Source organism: Lottia gigantea (assembly GCF_000327385.1).
Source record: "Lottia gigantea unplaced genomic scaffold LOTGIsca_194, whole genome shotgun sequence".
Classification (NCBI taxonomy): Eukaryota; Metazoa; Mollusca; class Gastropoda; family Lottiidae; genus Lottia; species Lottia gigantea.
The window spans coordinates 185,261-202,870 of record NW_008708376.1 but is presented as its reverse complement, the minus strand read 5'-3'; the positions used below and the strand labels follow the sequence as shown (position 1 = coordinate 202,870).

The 17,610-nt window shown below is 32.0% G+C and overlaps 5 protein-coding genes across 5 annotated transcripts in view; 2 read left to right on the top strand and 3 right to left on the bottom strand.

Annotated features, from left to right (window-relative positions):
* Positions 1-1,140, top strand: part of LOTGIDRAFT_68173 (hypothetical protein) — a gene marked incomplete at both ends in the record, with an annotated part of 2,486 nt that extends 1,346 nt beyond the window's left edge. The window contains one exon of the mRNA XM_009052978.1: positions 1,091-1,140. Coding sequence (XP_009051226.1) covers positions 1,091-1,140 — 50 coding nt within the window. The remainder of the gene's footprint in view (positions 1-1,090) is intronic.
* A 2,143-nt stretch (positions 1,141-3,283) lies between these two features.
* On the top strand, positions 3,284-4,041 carry LOTGIDRAFT_143209 (hypothetical protein; the record flags this gene model as incomplete). The annotated part of the gene is made up of 2 exons (XM_009052998.1): positions 3,284-3,592; positions 3,634-4,041. Coding segments are annotated over 2 exons (717 nt in total), but the record flags the coding sequence as incomplete, so codon positions are not given.
* A 736-nt stretch (positions 4,042-4,777) lies between these two features.
* Positions 4,778-5,101, bottom strand: LOTGIDRAFT_57346 (hypothetical protein; the record flags this gene model as incomplete). Its single annotated transcript, XM_009052976.1, has 1 exon — positions 4,778-5,101. A coding segment is annotated over one exon (324 nt), but the record flags the coding sequence as incomplete, so codon positions are not given.
* Positions 5,102-13,623: 8,522 nt separating this feature from the next.
* LOTGIDRAFT_58005 (hypothetical protein) lies at positions 13,624-14,043 on the bottom strand (the record flags this gene model as incomplete). Its single annotated transcript, XM_009052977.1, has 1 exon — positions 13,624-14,043. A coding segment is annotated over one exon (420 nt), but the record flags the coding sequence as incomplete, so codon positions are not given.
* Positions 14,044-16,796: 2,753 nt separating this feature from the next.
* Positions 16,797-17,153, bottom strand: LOTGIDRAFT_78682 (hypothetical protein; the record flags this gene model as incomplete). The annotated part of the gene is made up of 1 exon (XM_009052980.1): positions 16,797-17,153. A coding segment is annotated over one exon (357 nt), but the record flags the coding sequence as incomplete, so codon positions are not given.
* Positions 17,154-17,610: the final 457 nt, after the last annotated feature.

Genomic DNA, 17,610 nt, shown 5'->3' with positions numbered 1-17,610 from the left:
ATTGAGCACTATTTTAACAGTGGTATTTCTATATCTCTCTATAATTGATGTATTGAGCACTATTTTAACAGTGGTATTTCTATATCACTCTACAATTGATGTTTTGAGCACTATTTTAACAGTGGTATTTCTATATCTCTCTACAATTGATGTATTGAGCACTATTTTAACAGTGGTATTTCTATATCACTCTACAATTGATGTATTGAGCACTATTTTAACAGTGGTATTTCTATATCTCTCTACAATTGATGTATTGAGCACTATTTTAACAGTGGTATTTCTATATCACTCTACAATTGATGTATTGAGCACTATTTTAACGGTGGTATTTCTACATCACTCTACAATTGATGTATTGAGCACTATTTTAATAGTGGTATTTCTACATCACTCTACAATTGATGTATTGAGCACTATTTTAACAGTGGTATTTCAATATATCTCTACAATTGATGTATTGAGCACTATTTTAACAGTGGTATTTCTACATCACTCTACAATTGATGTATTGAGCACTATTTTAACAGTGGTATTTCAATATAGCTCTACAATTGATGTATTGAGCACTATTTTAACAGTGGTATTTCTATATCACTCTACAATTGATGTGTTGAGCACTATATTAATAGTGGTATTTCAATATAGCTCTACAATTGATGTATTGAGTACTATTTTAACAGTGGTATTTTATATTGCTCTACAATTGATGTATTGAGCACTATTCTAACAGTGGTATTTCTATATAACTCTACAATTGATGTATTGAGCATTATTTTAACAGTGGTATTTCTATATCACTCTACAATTGATGTATTGAGCACTATTTTAACAGAGGTATTTCTATATCACTCTACAATTGATGTATTGAGCACTATTTTAACAGAGGTATTTCTATATTACTCTACAATTGATGTATTGAGCACTATTTTAACAGTGGTATTTCTATATCACTCTACAATTGATGTATTGAGCACTATTTTAACAGTGGTATTTCTATATCACTCTACAATTGATGTATTGAGAACTATTTCGACAGTGGAAATATTTCATTGTTTATTATTGTGACATATTCTGATGTTTATTCCAGCCGTGAGGTTTGGTCGGATGCCAAAAGCTGAACGTGAAAAATTGCTGGCTGATAAAGAAGAACTAATGACAACATGTGGAAAGAGAATTGTGGAATTACGTTCATTAACAGATTTAATCAAGGCTGCCTTCAGAGATGTGTTTTTTAATACCATTTTCTTTGCCCGTGAAAATATGAGATCACCATTATTTGCTGGGAATCAGGTAAGGAGCTTAGTTCATAACTTAATTCATAACTTAATTCATTACTTAATTCATTACTTAATTCATAACTTAATTCATTACTTAATTCATAAATTAATTCATTACTTAATTCATAACTTGATTCATAACTTGATTTATAACTAGATTCATTACTTAATTCATAACTTTATTCATAACTTAATTCATAACTTAATTCATAACTTTATTCATAACTTAATTCATAACTTGATTCATTACTTGATTCATTACTTGATTCATTACTTAATTCATTACTTGATTCATAACTTGATTTATAACTAGATTCATAACTTAAATCATAACTTAATTCATAACTTAATTCATAACTTAATTCATAACTTAATTCATAACTTAGTTCATAACTTAATTCATAACTTAATTCATTACTTAATTCATTACTTGAATCATAACTTGATTTATAACTAGATTCATTACTTAATTCATAACTTTATTCATTACTTAATTCATTACTTAATTCATAACTTGATACATAACTTAATTCATAACTTTATTCATTACTTAATTCATAACTTAATTCATAAGTTTATTCATTACTTGATTCATTACTTAATTCATTACTTAATTCATAACTTTATTCATTACTTGAATCATAACTTGATTTATAACTAGATTCATTACTTAATTCATAACTTTATTCATAACTTGATTCATAACTTGATTCATTCTTAATTCTTGTGTTGAAACGGTTAGTGAATTTTACGAACCGGGTAATCATCGGCAATAACCGTTTGTTACCCGGTTAATCCTGGTTAATTACTAAAGATTATAACTTTGATTTATAACTTGAAATAACTTAAGATAACCAGATTCATTTCATTAACTGAATAATTAGTAGTAGCCAATAGATATAAGAAATAACAGAAATATTATTTCAACCTAGACTGTTAATTAAATAATATTCTGTATCTAGGCATGTATAAAAATGATAAAACAATGATGTATCAGGATGAGATGAGAATCAGGTCTATTAATTAAATTATATAATGAGATCAATCTAACTTAAATAAGACCAAACTTAATCTTTTATTTTTATTTAGCTACTTCAGTCAGGGTCTAAAGACGGGCCTCTTGAACATTGGTCAAAATAACCTTTTGACAAAATCTGATCATATCAAATTCCTTCACTTTCACAAAATGCCAGTGTTGGAGAGGGCAGAAATTTGATTGGTTAAAAAGCAGGGTTAGTTCAAATGGTTAATTTGAGTTTCAGAGGCCAGTCTTTAGAACCTAACTGAACTGGCTATATTAAAAATTAAAATAAAAAACGTAAGGTAAGTTAGTCTAGTTTTAATTAGACTGACACCGACACCAGAATTAAACCAGGCCGATCATTCATCACCTGATTCTGATCACTTGTGTTAAATAGTTTTTCACTGTCCATTAAATAGATTAAATATTAACATTATATAATAACTAGTGTGGGAAACAATCTCTAAATTCATGACCTATCATTCTTAAAAATACCTATTTCAAAATTAATAAAACATAATAAATATATAATGTTTTGAAACTTTGATAATTCTGAAATGCACAACTTTTCAAAATCATTTTCACTTTTATCAGGTTTGAAATTTCACTATGTTTTGAAAAATTTGATTGTAAATTCAGTCATATATTGGTACTAGTTTATTAATACTTCCTCTGTATTTATTATCTTGATATTCTTTAATTAGAAATGTAGGGGCAATGAATAATATATACATATATAAAACAATAGGCTATAATAATTATGAGCTGGGTGTCTTATTCTTGAAAACTTTAGGATTGTAAAAGTAAATGTTTAGGACAATGTTAGCATCGATTTGCACATTTGGAATTTTCAAGCGAACGTCTGTGGTTCTTCCACTTCCATTATCACAAAGGGTCTAATACAATATAAACAGATCTAATTCTATAACTTAGTTTTATTATGTGATCACGTTACTGTACTACTTAAAATCTAGTCTGAAACTTCTGTACAATTGTGTTATTTATTATACAATTGTGTTATTTATTATACAATTGTGTTATTTATTATACAGTTGTGTTATTTATTATACAATTGTGTTATATATTATACAATTGTGTTATATATTATACAATTGTGTTATTTAATATACAATTGTGTTATTTATTATACAGTTGTGTTATTTATTATACAATTGTGTTATTTATTATACAATTGTGTTATTTATTATACAATTGTGTTATATATTATACAATTGTGTTATATATTATACAATTGTGTTATTTAATATACAATTGTGTTATTTATTATACAGTTGTGTTATTTAATATACAATTGTGTTATTTATTATACAGTTGTGTTATTTATTATACAATTGTGTTATTTATTATACAGTTGTGTTATCTATTATACAATTGTGTTATTTATTATACAGTTGTGTTATTTATTATACAATTGTGTTATATATTATACAGTTGTGTTATATATTATACAATCGTGTTATTTATTATACAATCGTGTTATTTATTATACAGTTGTGTTATTTAATATACAATTGTGTTATTTATTATACAGTTGTGTTATTTATTATACAATTGTGTTATATATTATACAATTGTGTTATATATTATACAATCGTGTTATTTAATATACAATCGTGTTATTTAATATATAATCGTGTTATCTATTATACAATCGTGTTATCTATTATACAATTGTGTTATATATTATACAATTGTGTTATTTATTATTTCAGAATATAAGCCTAGATGAATACCCGGTGGTGGATTGTTTATCGTCTAATGAGTTTTTTGAAAGAGAGATTTTTAATCAATACCAGGAGCTGATTCTACCAGTCATGGAGGCCAGTGTGAAATTCGCCAAGAAATTACCAGGTTTTACCAATTTATCAATGGCTGATCAGATTTGTCTGATGAAAAATAATGGTTTTATGGTAGTTCAGTTAGCAGTAAGTAGACTTGTTTTTCTAGACAGAGCACTTGATACCATTCTGAGATTAGGTTTGTCAACTTTCGCCCTTGGAGAGTCCACATAATGATGTTGTTTGTTAGTTGGGTTTGAGAATATTTTGTGATATTGTGAAAATGAGTCAAGGTATAAGATGAAGTTAGTAATAGCTTGACATTGTGAAGATGAGTCAAGGTATAAGATGTAGTTTGTAATAGCTTGACATTGTGAAGATGAAGTTAGTAATAGCTTGACATTGTGAAGATGAGTAAAGGTATAAGATGAAGTTTGTAATAGTTTGACATTGTGAAGATGAAGTTAGTAATAGCTTGACATTGTGAAGATGAGTAAAGATATAAGATGAAGTTTGTAATAGCTTGACATTGTGAAGATGAGTAAAGGTATAAGATGAAGTTTGTAATAGCTTGACATTGTGAAGATGAAGTTTGTAATAGCTTGACATTGTGAAGATGAGTCAAGGTATAAGATGTAGTTTGTAATAGCTTGACATTGTGAAGATGAAGTTAGTAATAGCTTGACATTGTGAAGATGAGTAAAGGTATAAGATGAAGTTTGTAATAGCTTGACATTGTGAAGATGAGTAAAGGTATATGATGAAGTTAGTAATAGCTTGACATTGTGAAGATGAGTAAAGGTATAAGATGAAGTTAGTAATAGCTTGACATTGTGAAGATGAGTAAAGGTATAAGATGAAGTTTGTAATAGCTTGACATTTTGAAGATGAGTAAAGGTATAAGATGAAGTTTGTAATAGCTTGACATTGGGAAGATGAGTAAAGGTATAAGATGAAGTTTGTAATAGCTTGACATTATGAAGATGAGTAAAGGTATAAGATGAAGTTTGTAACAGCTTGACATTGTGAAGATGAAGTTAGTAATAACTTGACATTGTGAAGATGAGTAAAGGTATAAGATGAAGTTTGTAATAGCTTGACATTGTGAAGATTGTGTGTTGTTTGTAATAGATTTATGAAGTACTGGTAGGTCAGTATCTTGTCACGTGATATTATGGCACCAGTAGAATGATTATTGATTGATTGTATCTGACAGGTGATTTAAGAGTGAGACTGTATTACCTTCTTCTAGATTCTAGAATGTAGCACCTCTAACTATCAGTCTTAAAACAATAGTCCATAGGTTGAACCAAGTCCACGGTCCTAAGGGGGCCCCTTAGCTAACATTATGTTAAAAACAATCCAAGGGCCCCAACCCACTTCATTCCACAGGCCCTAACTCATATAGTTGAGCCACTGGTTTAAAATTCACATAAATGTACTTTTACATTCTGTCAGTCTCAAGGTCACTCCACCCACAACATTTCATCCACCCATTCAGAATCTGAGTCTTTGATATTATGTGTAGTCTGGTATTAGTTTTAGTCCTATATGCTTGTTGAAAGTGCAGGAATCAGGGCAGGGTACGCCATGCAGTGTGCAGTGAGGGAAATTTTACCTGTGCAGTTGTATTGGTTGACACCAGGCCAAATGTCAGAAGCACAGGCACAGGCATCAGAATTTGTATAGGGCTACTCTTTTTCTATTTCCAACTGTTGTGGGATCTTTTTACTGCCCCATACATACTATAAGACGTTTTTTCCATGTCAGCCCCTCAAACCTGCATCACTAACAGGGGGAAACCATGTTATAAATTCTGTATGTTTTATATCACCAAGTTTCAAGTGAGTTGTAAAGCTGACGGCCAGGAACATTGATTGAATAATGATAGAGAAATGACCTCGATTTTACACGATTTTTCAATCTAACTTCAAACAAAGAGAATGACTTGTCACGCAGCACGAAATAATTAAAATTGATTTTTAGCTAGAAGTAGGTCAATGGAGTGAAATAATGTCAAGGCTGTTTGATAGACAGATTAATGATGTAGTTAGGTCAGGTCACACAGAGATTCTACTGGGCTAACAACCTCATGTTTTATCATCAACTAACTCTGCTGACATCATATTATAACATGGAAAATTACCTGCATTTCAGTCAAAATTTATATAAACTGATAGAAAAACCTTGCTGCAATAGACTTATAATATTGATTTTATACCCAATAATAATACAGCAGGGTTATTAACCAGTCATGTCTAATGGAAAATAAAAATGTCAGGCATTATAAGTAGTGTTGGGTATTACCTGCATTTCAGTCAAAATTAACATGAACTGATTGAAAAATCTTGCTGCGATATAATATTGATTCTATACCCTAATCATAATACAGCAGGGTTGTTAACAGCCTATACATGTGTTCACCTGTCATGTCTAATAGAAGATACAAAATGTCAGACATAAATAGTGATCTCTAATAGGTCTCTTGAGAAATTTGACTATATTATAATATTTCTGATTTAATAGTGGTTATCATAATATATTATAGATGTTGACATTTATTCATGTTTGGATTATATTTTATAATTTCAGCTTCACATACTAATAGATAAAGATTACATCCATTTTGTATCAAGAAGAAACGCCTTCCGTCTGAACCGATTTTCACCCTACCTGTGTAAGGAAGTACAGAATTTACTGGAAAGAACGATCTGTGTGGGGGACAGGCTCCACAATCTACAGCTGACTGGGGGCGAGATCGCCTTATTCTGTGGTATACTACTGACATCAGGTTAGTTGATTGGTTAGATTTTATTTGTGACGGGGTGGGGAGACAGGAATGAAGTGGGGTGGGGCTTGAGGTTGGATGGCTGGTTAGGATTGAGGTGGGGTTGGTCAGGGTAGGTGGTTGTTATTGGGAAGGTGGTGGGGACCTTATTCAACCCTTATTCTGTGATGTACTACTGACTTCAAGTTAGTTGATTGGTTAGATTTAATTACTGAGAGGGGTGGGGAGAAAGGAATAGTAGGGGTGTGGTGGGGGAGGGGGGGTATTGGGAGTTATAAGAGATGGCCTCTAGATATACTATAGAACACTTCCATTATACCCAGCAATCTGTTTCCAAGTTATTTATGGACATACATATGAATATACATTCATCTAACTGCACAAGTGGGGGATAACAAAATCCTAGTTTTAGGGTGATAAAATTCCCGTTAAAAGGACTGGTGGGAGAAGGGGGCAAGGCTGCTAGATGTCTCAGTGAATGTCATTAATAAATATTGTCATATAACACTGACTGATATCTAACAACGTTATTGACACGCAGCAATCAATGTTTAACACCATGACATGTTTATTTTAGAATGTTCAGGGCTACAGAATCCTCACCAAGCAGAACGAGTACAGACTGACTTGATTGATGCTATTCGTCTAGAATTAAAACATAATCACCCTAAAGATCGTCTCATGATGCCAAAACTGCTCCTCTTGATGCCAGACTTGTGCCAAATCGTGGTGGAATTTACTCGAAATTTACAGGACCATTTGTTTGATAGATGTCCCAACTTTTCTAATATTAAACCTCTGTTGAAGGAAGTTTTTGATTTGGATGCCGTCAAGATTGAGACACCATAAAAATACTATGTGAAAGTTCAATACGTTTTGAATTAAATTGTCTAGAATTTGTGTCAGATTTCTACAAGTGTTTTGGATATTATAACATTCATCAGGATAGCAGGTTTTTAACATTGAACAAATTGCCTGATGTTGGCGTGTGTTTATACAATTTGGAAAGATTTAATATGATTTATGTGAGAAATCTATTTTGAGCGAGGATATGGTGAAGTTTTAAGGCTGCAGTAGAACAGCAAGCAGGTGAATGTAGAAATTGAAAAGTGCTCAAGTGTAATTTAAATGTACAGAAAGTGAGGGACATATTTTTGTATTTTCATAAAAAATACAAGTTTTTGTTGTCAATATTTTAGTTAGTTGTTACCATATTTATATCTTCACAATGTTTCTGCAAAATAATTTGGCCATCACAATCACTTATATTTATATAGTCATTTCAAAGCACATTGTGAACATTGTTAAGATATTAACAACTTTATCTTATACCTTGACTACTTCATCCTCAAAATGTCAAGCTATTACTAACTTCATCCTCACAATGTCAAGCTATTACTAACTTCATCTTCACAATGTCAACCTATTACTAACTTCATCTTATACTTTGACTGCAATAGCTACTGTTCTTGTAACACAGCTAGAATTTGATTGGATTGTACGCTAGTCAATACAGCCAATCAGAGTCCTTGACTGAAAGACTGTAAACATTATTGCATATTATTTACAGACATTCTGTCGAGGCCTCTGATTGGTGGCTGATTCACTGCATTAACATATCTTTGTGATACAAGAAAGGTGGATATTGCAGTCAAGGTATAAGATGGAAGTTTGTAATACCTTGCCCATTGTGAAGATGATTTATATAAACCCTAGAATACTGCTTTACTCATAGTGTCATAAAACAAATTTATATTGATCAAAATCCATTCATGTTTAAAGGGACAGATTTCACCATCCAAAGGTCTCAGAAACGGGCAGCTCACCATCAAATTTTAGCCTTCAAATCCATGTGTGTCCAGAATTATTCGCGTTTGAATGTTAAACTGACGAGTCGTCTTTTCTTGAGACTGTGCGATTTTTGTGCATTTGTAGTACTTCTGAAGAATATTTAAATATATTCAAGTGTGAAATCAACCCCTGAACAATGGTGAATATGTCCCTTTAAATTCATTAGAATATTACAGACACTGTCATTCATTAGAATATTACAGACACTGTCATTCATTAGAATATTACAGACACTGTCATTCATTAGAATATTACAGACACTGTCATTCATTAGAATATTACAGACACTGTCATTCATTAGAATATTACAGACACTGTCATTCATTAGAATATTACAGACACTGTCATTCATTAGAATATTACAGACACTGTCATTCATTAGACATCTTTTATAAAAGGTTGTCGGTCTTTATAAAGTGCTAACTAACATCTTCAAATATTGTTATTTGTAGTAATTTTGTCAGAGACAATAATTGTTATTATATTTTTGTTATTTCTCCCGGTGATAGTGCTTTCATGTTATCTGATTGTTATTAATGCAGAGCTGTTGATTTCACTGTATTTACCAGTCATGTCTGACTAGAGATCTAGACTGTATTTACCAGTCATGTCTGACTAGAGCTCTAGACTGTTGATTTGGCTGTATTTACCAGTCATGTCTGACTAGAGATCTAGACTGTATTTACCAGTCATGTCTGACTAGAGCTCTAGACTGTTGATTTTGCTGTATTTACCAGTCATGTATGACTAGAGCTCTAGACTGTTAATTTGACGGTATGTACCAGTCATGTCTGACTAGAGCTCTAGACTGTTGATTTGACTGTATTTACCAGTCATGTCTGACTAGAGCTCTAGACTGATTTTGCTGTATTTACCAGTCATGTCTGACTAGAGCTCTAGACTGTTGATTTTGCTGTATTTACCAGTCATGTCTGACTAGAGCTCTTTACTGTTGATTTGACTGTATTTACCAGTCATGTCTGACTAGAGCTCTAGACTGTTGATTTGACTGTATTTACCAGTCATGTCTGACTAGAGCTCTAAACTGTTGATTTTGCTGTATTTACCAGTCATGTCTGACAAGAGCTCTTTACTGTTGATTTGACTGTATTTACCAGTCATGTCTGACTAGAGCTCTAGACTGATTTTGCTGTATTTACCAGTCATGTCTGACTAGAGCTCTAGACTGTTGATTTGACTGTATTTACCAGTCATGTCTGACTAGAGCTCTAGACTGATTTTGCTGTATTTACCAGTCATGTCTGACTAGAGCTCTAAACTGTTGATTTTGCTGTATTTACCAGTCATGTCTGACTAGAGCTCTGATATATCAATCAACAGCTCTGGTATTGTTATTTTTGTTGAATAGTTGGGGAATGAGGAGAGTCTGTTTCAAAAGTTTATAAATTGTTGGAAAATTTTTCTTTCCTCTAAAAATGTTTTTAGCAAATAATATTCATAAAACAATTAGAAATATTCTCTCTTCTGGTATTAATATCAAAATCCAAATTAACGTCACAGTATGAATATGAATTAATTTGTTTCATGACGAGATTGGAGATTGGACTAAGTTTCTCTCACATCTTTGCCGGTGATATTCAGCTGTCAAATGATCGACTGAGATGAAAATTTTTAGATGTGTTTGTGAGCAGAGGGAGTTATTCAAAGTTTATTTTGGTTATTGGTATAATTTTGATTTTATGTAATGTGTTACCCAGTGATTTATAAAAACATTGACTTTATTTCTATTTACCAGACATAAGACAAGGTACATTTCATCATTGATAACAGTCACCTATTGTAGTCTGCTATATCAGTTAGCTAGATTGGCGTTAACTTGTCATTAACCAACAACTTATTAGCACAACAAATTTTAAACTATTCATATTTAATATTGTATCTTGTCCAAGGAATGGGTAGGGAAAAATTTGTGGAGCTACCCACTAACTGTCATTAAGCAAGCAGTAAGACACTATATATGGTGTTATATAACTGTCATTAAGCAAGCAGTAAGACACTATATATGGTGTTATATAACTGTCATTAAGCAAGCAGTAAGACACTATATATGGTGTTATATAACTGTCATTAAGCAAGCAGTTATACAGTATATATGGTGTTATTTAACTGCAGGCTGTATATTAGTATTAATGAACTCTAGGAACTGTAGGTTATAACTGAAATACTGGTCATTGAACCAGTGGTAAATGTCAAGTTTCGAAATAATCTTTTTTTATGTCTTAATGGAAATATTTTGTTTTGGGATGAAAATTTGCCGGTGATTATTATTATTATTGTTATTGTTAATCTTCATTGTTTATTGTTGGTTTATTGTTATTGTAAAGGTGTTCCAATTCACCCCCGTCTTCATAAACCCTTCAGGTACAGAAGAGTAGGACGTAAAAATCCATTTTAGTTTATTTGATTTCTTAGATTAAACCCCTTCTGACTTGTTACGTAAGAAATCTTATTATGGCTGAAATAAAATCTGTTAAATTACTGACTGATGGATGAATTGTCAGTCTAGATCTATCCTTCTGTATGTATATTTTATAAATTTTATTTCTGATCCCAATGGAAGCTATACGTTTCCCTGATACACATACAAAGACTAGAAAATCAGATTGGTCTAAATAAAAGCTATAAGTGTTTACCATACACATAAAAGGCGAGGACAACATGTTTTGAAACTGTTAAATTGTCAATGAATTTGTCAATCACATAAACACTTCAAGTACGAATAAATCAAATATATATTTCGGTGAAACTATCATTCATGATGTTCAGTGTAAAAAATAAATATGTCTTTATTATTGTTAAATAACATAAATAAGTATTGGTATTTCTCCCTGGGGCAATATCTGGTAAATATTTGAGTTGTTATTAGAGGTGACTATTGAACAGCAGTACCTAGTTAGGGTCGTTCCATAAAGCCAATGTCTATATTAATATCATACTCACTATTGTTGGAAAAAACTTTGTTATTACTGAAGTGCTAAGTTGAATTGTTATTGTTGTTATTGATGATTTGTTATTCTTGCTATAATAATTGATATTTTGGATAACATAATTGCATAGGAGTAGGCTGCTGTATTCTATCTAACACCCTATTTAACACCCTATCTAACACTCTATCTAACACTCTACCTAACACTCTACCTAACACTCTAATGACTTGACTTGTAAATGAAGCTTATCCATTTTCACGTTTTTCATAATTTTGTACTGTTATTGTTTTAATATTATTAATAATTCTATGTTTTGGTAAAATATAATGTTATAAAACTATAATGTTACAAGTATAACCTGTGACACGTGACTGACATGGAGGTTACGCAATTAGTATTTCAACATTTTTATTATAAACATCAGTGAAACATATATTTCATCATCAGGAAGATTCATAAGCCCTACATACTACATAATCTTTACAATGTCAAACTGTTATAAACTTCATCTTTACAATGTCAAGCTATTACAAACTACATTTTCACAATGTCAAGCTATTACAAACTTCATCTTTACAATGTTTCTAGAAAGGGGGCCCAAATTTTTCAGGAAGGCCACAGGGCATTCTTTTATGTTAAATGATAAAAAAATTTGAAAGTAGGGGGTGGGGTTCAGCTTACCCACTCCAACCCCAAGGTCCCCTCTGGTAGAAAAACCACTGATTACATAGTTCATGCTCAGTTTGACATTGTGAAGATAGTTTTACAAAAACAGGAACAGTACATTGTGTTTTTTAGGCATAATAGATAGTATATGAAACTTCACTAGGGTTTGTTCGATTAACAATAAAGTTTTAAACATCTCAAAGTTTCAAAAATAACTGAAATCATCCTTATGTCTTCTGAAGGGTGTGTAAAATTTAAAACTCAAATGAACGCCACCCCAGAACATTGTGTTTTGAAGCATAATAAATAATAATTGGTAAATAATAAATAGTATATAAAACTTAACAAGTGGTTTGTTTGATTAACAATTAAGTTTAAAATATCTCAAAGTTTCAAAAATAACTGAATCATCTTGTCTTTGAAACTTGAATTTGAAACTGGGATGAACGTTGCTCCCAGAGTTAATGTCCAAGTGTAAATATCAACAAAGCTCATAGTCTGTTATTTAGTATGTAAAATTTGTGTTCATTGAACTAAAAGCCTATAGTGTTCTGTCAGTTTAAAGGGATTTATTCTAATTTTCTAGTCTTTGTATGTATATCAGGGACATTTAAATGTTCTATTTGTACCATTCCTATATATCCAACTCTGTAGTTCCTGCGATTCTTGAAAGTATTGTTAATTTAGTCTGTAGTTCGTGTTTCTAGTAGAATTTAACTTGATTATGATTTTGTTACTGTAATTTTATGCTAAAGGCCAAGTTTCTTGAAGACCTTAAACAATATTATATTTATTATTACTTAACATCAATTTTACAGAATAATCTCTTCTTGTGACCTTGGCCAGTGCTTCTATAGGAGAGTATTTTCTATAACACCCAAGTCTTATTCATGAGAATGGTGTAGATTAACTGGAGAGTCCCTGATATACATATTAAATGCCTGAAAATTGCTGAATATTTCTGAAACATGTTGTTTGTTGACTCAAGTTGAGATTTGTTTGTATATTTATTAACTATATTTATATAACTTGTAAATAGTTGGTATCTATATATTATTAAACTCCATTATTTTTTAATTCTGGTTCTTCTTCTTCTTCTTCTACATAGTAGTAGTTTGAACAGGGTGGGATTGGGGGTGTGGGCATACATGTGTACAGATCAGAAAAAAAATCTGGAGATTTGCCTTTGAAAATCTGGAGATTGGGTGAATATCTGGAGATTGGGTGAATATCTGGAGAAAATCTGGAGATTGGATGAATATCTGGAGATTGGGTGAATATCTGGAGATTGGATGAATATCTGGAGATTCGGTGAATATCTGGATATTGGATGAATATCTGGAGATTGGGTGAATATCTGGAGAATGGGTGAAAATCTGGAGATTGGGTGAATATCTGGAGATTGGGTGAAAATCTGGAGATTGGGTGAAAATCTGGAGATTGGATGAATATCTGGAGATTGGATGAATATCTGGAGATTGGGTGAATATCTGGAGATTGGGTGAATATCTGGAGATTGGGTGAATATCTGGAGATTGGGTGAATATCTGGAGATTGGGTGAAAATCTGGAGATTGGATGAATATCTGGAGATTGGGTGAATATCTGGAGATTGGGTGAATATCTGGAGATTGGATGAATATCTGGAGATTGGGTGAATATCTGGAGATTGGGTGAAAATCTGGAGATTGGCTGAATATCTGGAGATTGGTCGAAAATCTGGAGATTGGGTGAATATCTGGAGATTGGGTGAAAATCTGGAGATTGGGTGAAAATCTGGAGATTGGGTGAATATCTGGAGATTGGGTGAATATCTGGAGATTGGTCGAAAATCTGGAGATTGGGTGAATATCTGGAGATTGGATGAATATCTGGAGATTGGGTGAAAATCTGGAGATTGGGTGAATATCTGGAGATTGGGTGAAAATCTGGAGATTGGGTGAAAATCTGGAGATTGGGTGAAAATCTAAACCAAAAGAATCTATCGTAAATAATAGCTGGTATCTATATATTATCAAACTTCATTATTCATTCTTTTACATAATAGAAGTTAGAGGGTGGGGATGAAGGAGATTCAATATATAGTAACCCCTCCCCTAACTATATGGTATAAAAACTACAGTACTGATGTTGTTATTATTCTGTACATCGTCTATTGTTATAGTTGCTGGCCTTTCTCTTCTAACATAGTGGTGGTTGTGATAGGGTAGTGGGGGAAGGGCTGGCATGTGGGTGGTTCAGTACATAGTAACCCCACCCTCAGCATGGTGGTATTAAAGCTAGAATACTAGAGTTGGCCTAGTGAGACATACATGACAGTTTAAAATAATATTTAACAAAATATTTAATGATAAATAGTGCTCAATACGTATAGCATGATACTCTGAGTTCTATTTTAATATATTTAACAAAATATTTATATATAAAAGTAAGAACTAGTAGAATATATTATCACAGATATAAAAATATGGAAGTAAAAGACTGAATTCTTTGGAGACCATCTATTTGATACAATGACATCATTGTTTATAATAACTTATAAATTATAAATTGTCCAATTAAAATGAATATCAAAAAAGACTCCAAGTCTAACTAATAAATATAATAATGTACTTATATACCAAATAAATAAATAATATTAGCAATATGAACCTAACAAAACAGTTAAATTAAAATGAGACCAAACCTTTGTTATTTATTTTAGACTTTATTTTCAAAAAGCCACTTCACAGTAGGGTCTAACGACAGCCCTGTAGAATGTTCGTCAAATTATCCTTTAAACCTTGATGACATCTGTTTTAGTCATTTTGTGACGCAGAGTTTATCAAGTTTGGTAGAAAGGTTAATTTCATGATTATTCAAGAGGGCTGTCATTAGACCCTAACTGAAGTGGCTATACATATAATAGCTAATAAAAAATATACAAATAAATCACAGGATAACGTGCAAACAGTAGGTACTAAGTCAATACAATTAGAGTAAATGTAGCTACGTTTCGGGACAAACCCCTAAATGGAACGAAAGTTTGGTTTCATTTTAATTAGACTGCCTCTGAAAGAACCGCCAAGTTGATAAATCCAATCACTTTGTGGCATCAGGTGTTCAGACAGGTAAACATGATACTGTTATGTTATCATAGTCAATTTAGTACTAGAGCTGGCAGTAGAGCAGCAACTATAGGCACATTACACATCTTAAAAACTGCAATATAAAACATCAATATTGTGGTCTGATTTATTTCAGGCGTGTATTGTAATATTTATTTGTAGTCTGATTTAGTCTAGGAATGTATGATTTACCTCCCATTGTAATATTTATTTGTAGTCTGATTTAGTCCAGGAATGTATTATTTACCTCCTATTGAAATTTTACTTGTAGTCTGATTTTGACTATGACTATAAAGCATCAACTGTAGTCTTAATATGGCTGAGCTTGATTGACTTGCCTCCCTTGAAATATATTCTATTGTTACTTGTCAAGCACATTATATTCTTCTCCAAATCTATCCAAAAATTACTGAAGAGATATTTAGCTAGATTCCTGTCGTGTCACCTTAGAAACAACCCTAATACACCTATCATGCCTTCCAACTTAAAACTGAATAGATTATAGAAGTAAACAAAGTGCACCATGGGAACATATGGGTTATTCTAGCTGTAATAAATGGAAGGAATCCGACCGTCTTCTAGGATGTGTTTTAGAGCATCAGAAGAATTTTCACCGCCAACTGTTTGATGAAGTCCTAACTCCAAGTCAATTCCCCAGACTATCTTACAATAAAAAGAGTGGGGAATTGGAGAGATCAGGCATTATGTCATAGAGGTGGTTCCTATATCACATGATGCACAACAATAACAGTTGTAAGGTTGAGTGGTTTGTCCTAGCAATTGTCCTACTCACTAAAGTTATACATGTGTTCTATTTTAACCATATCATAGCTAAGCTGTTTTCTCCTATTACATACTAAGATATACCCATCTCATGACTAACTTGATTTTAAGATTTTTTCTGTAAGGGGGCATCACTGGTGTAAAAGTTTAAATAGCAGACAACACTTACGTCATCGTATTGAAACGTTGTCATACCAGTTTCCTGACCGTTTTGTTGAGCATCTCGTCTTCTGAAAGCATCTAAAAATCATACAAATTTATACGTCATTTCAGTGAAGATGAAGTTTGTAATAGCTTGACATTGTGAAGATGAAGTTTGTAACAGCTTGACATTGTGAAGATGAAGTTAGTAATAGCTTGACATTGTGAAGATGAGTAAAGGTATAAGATGAAGTTAGTAATAGCTTGACATTGTGAAGATGAAGTTAGTAATAGCTTGACTTTGTGAAGATGAAGTTAGTAATAGCTTGACATTGTGAAGATGAGTAAAGGTATAAGATGAAGTTAGTAATAGCTTGACATTGTGAAGATGAAGTTAGTAATAGCTTGACATTGTGAAGATGAGTAAAGGTATAAGATGAAGTTTGTAATAGCTTGACATTGTGAAGATGAGTAAAGGTATAAGATGAAGTTCGTAATAGCTTGACATTGTGAAGATGAGTAAAGGTATAAGATGAAGTTTGTAATAGCTTGACATTGTGAAGATGAGTAAAGGTATAAGATGAAGTTCGTAATAGCTTGACATTGTGAAGATGAGTAAAGGTATAAGATGAAGTTCGTAATAGCTTGACATTGTGAAGATGAGTAAAGGTATAAGATGAAGTTAGTAATAACTTGACATTGTGAAGATGAGTAAAGGTATAAGATGAAGTTTGTAATAGCTTGACATTGTGAAGATGAGTAAAGGTATAAGATGAAGTTAGTAATAGCTTGACATTGTGAAGATTGTGTGTTGTTTGTAATAGATTTATGAAGTACTGGTAGGTCAGTATCTTGTCACGTGATATTATGGCACCAGTAGAATGATTATTGATTGATTGTATCTGACAGGTGATTTAAGAGTGAGACTGTATTACCTTCTTCTAGATTCTAGAATGTAGCACCTCTAACTATCAGTCTTAAAACAATAGTCCATAGGTTGAACCAAGTCCACGGTCCTAAGGGGGCCCCTTAGCTAACATTATGTTAAAAACAATCCAAGGGCCCCAACCCACTTCATTCCACAGGCCCTAACTCATATAGTTGAGCCACTGGTTTAAAATTCACATAAATGTACTTTTACATTCTGTCAGTCTCAAGGTCACTCCACCCACAACATTTCATCCACCCATTCAGAATCTGAGACATTGTGAAGATGAGTAAAGGTAT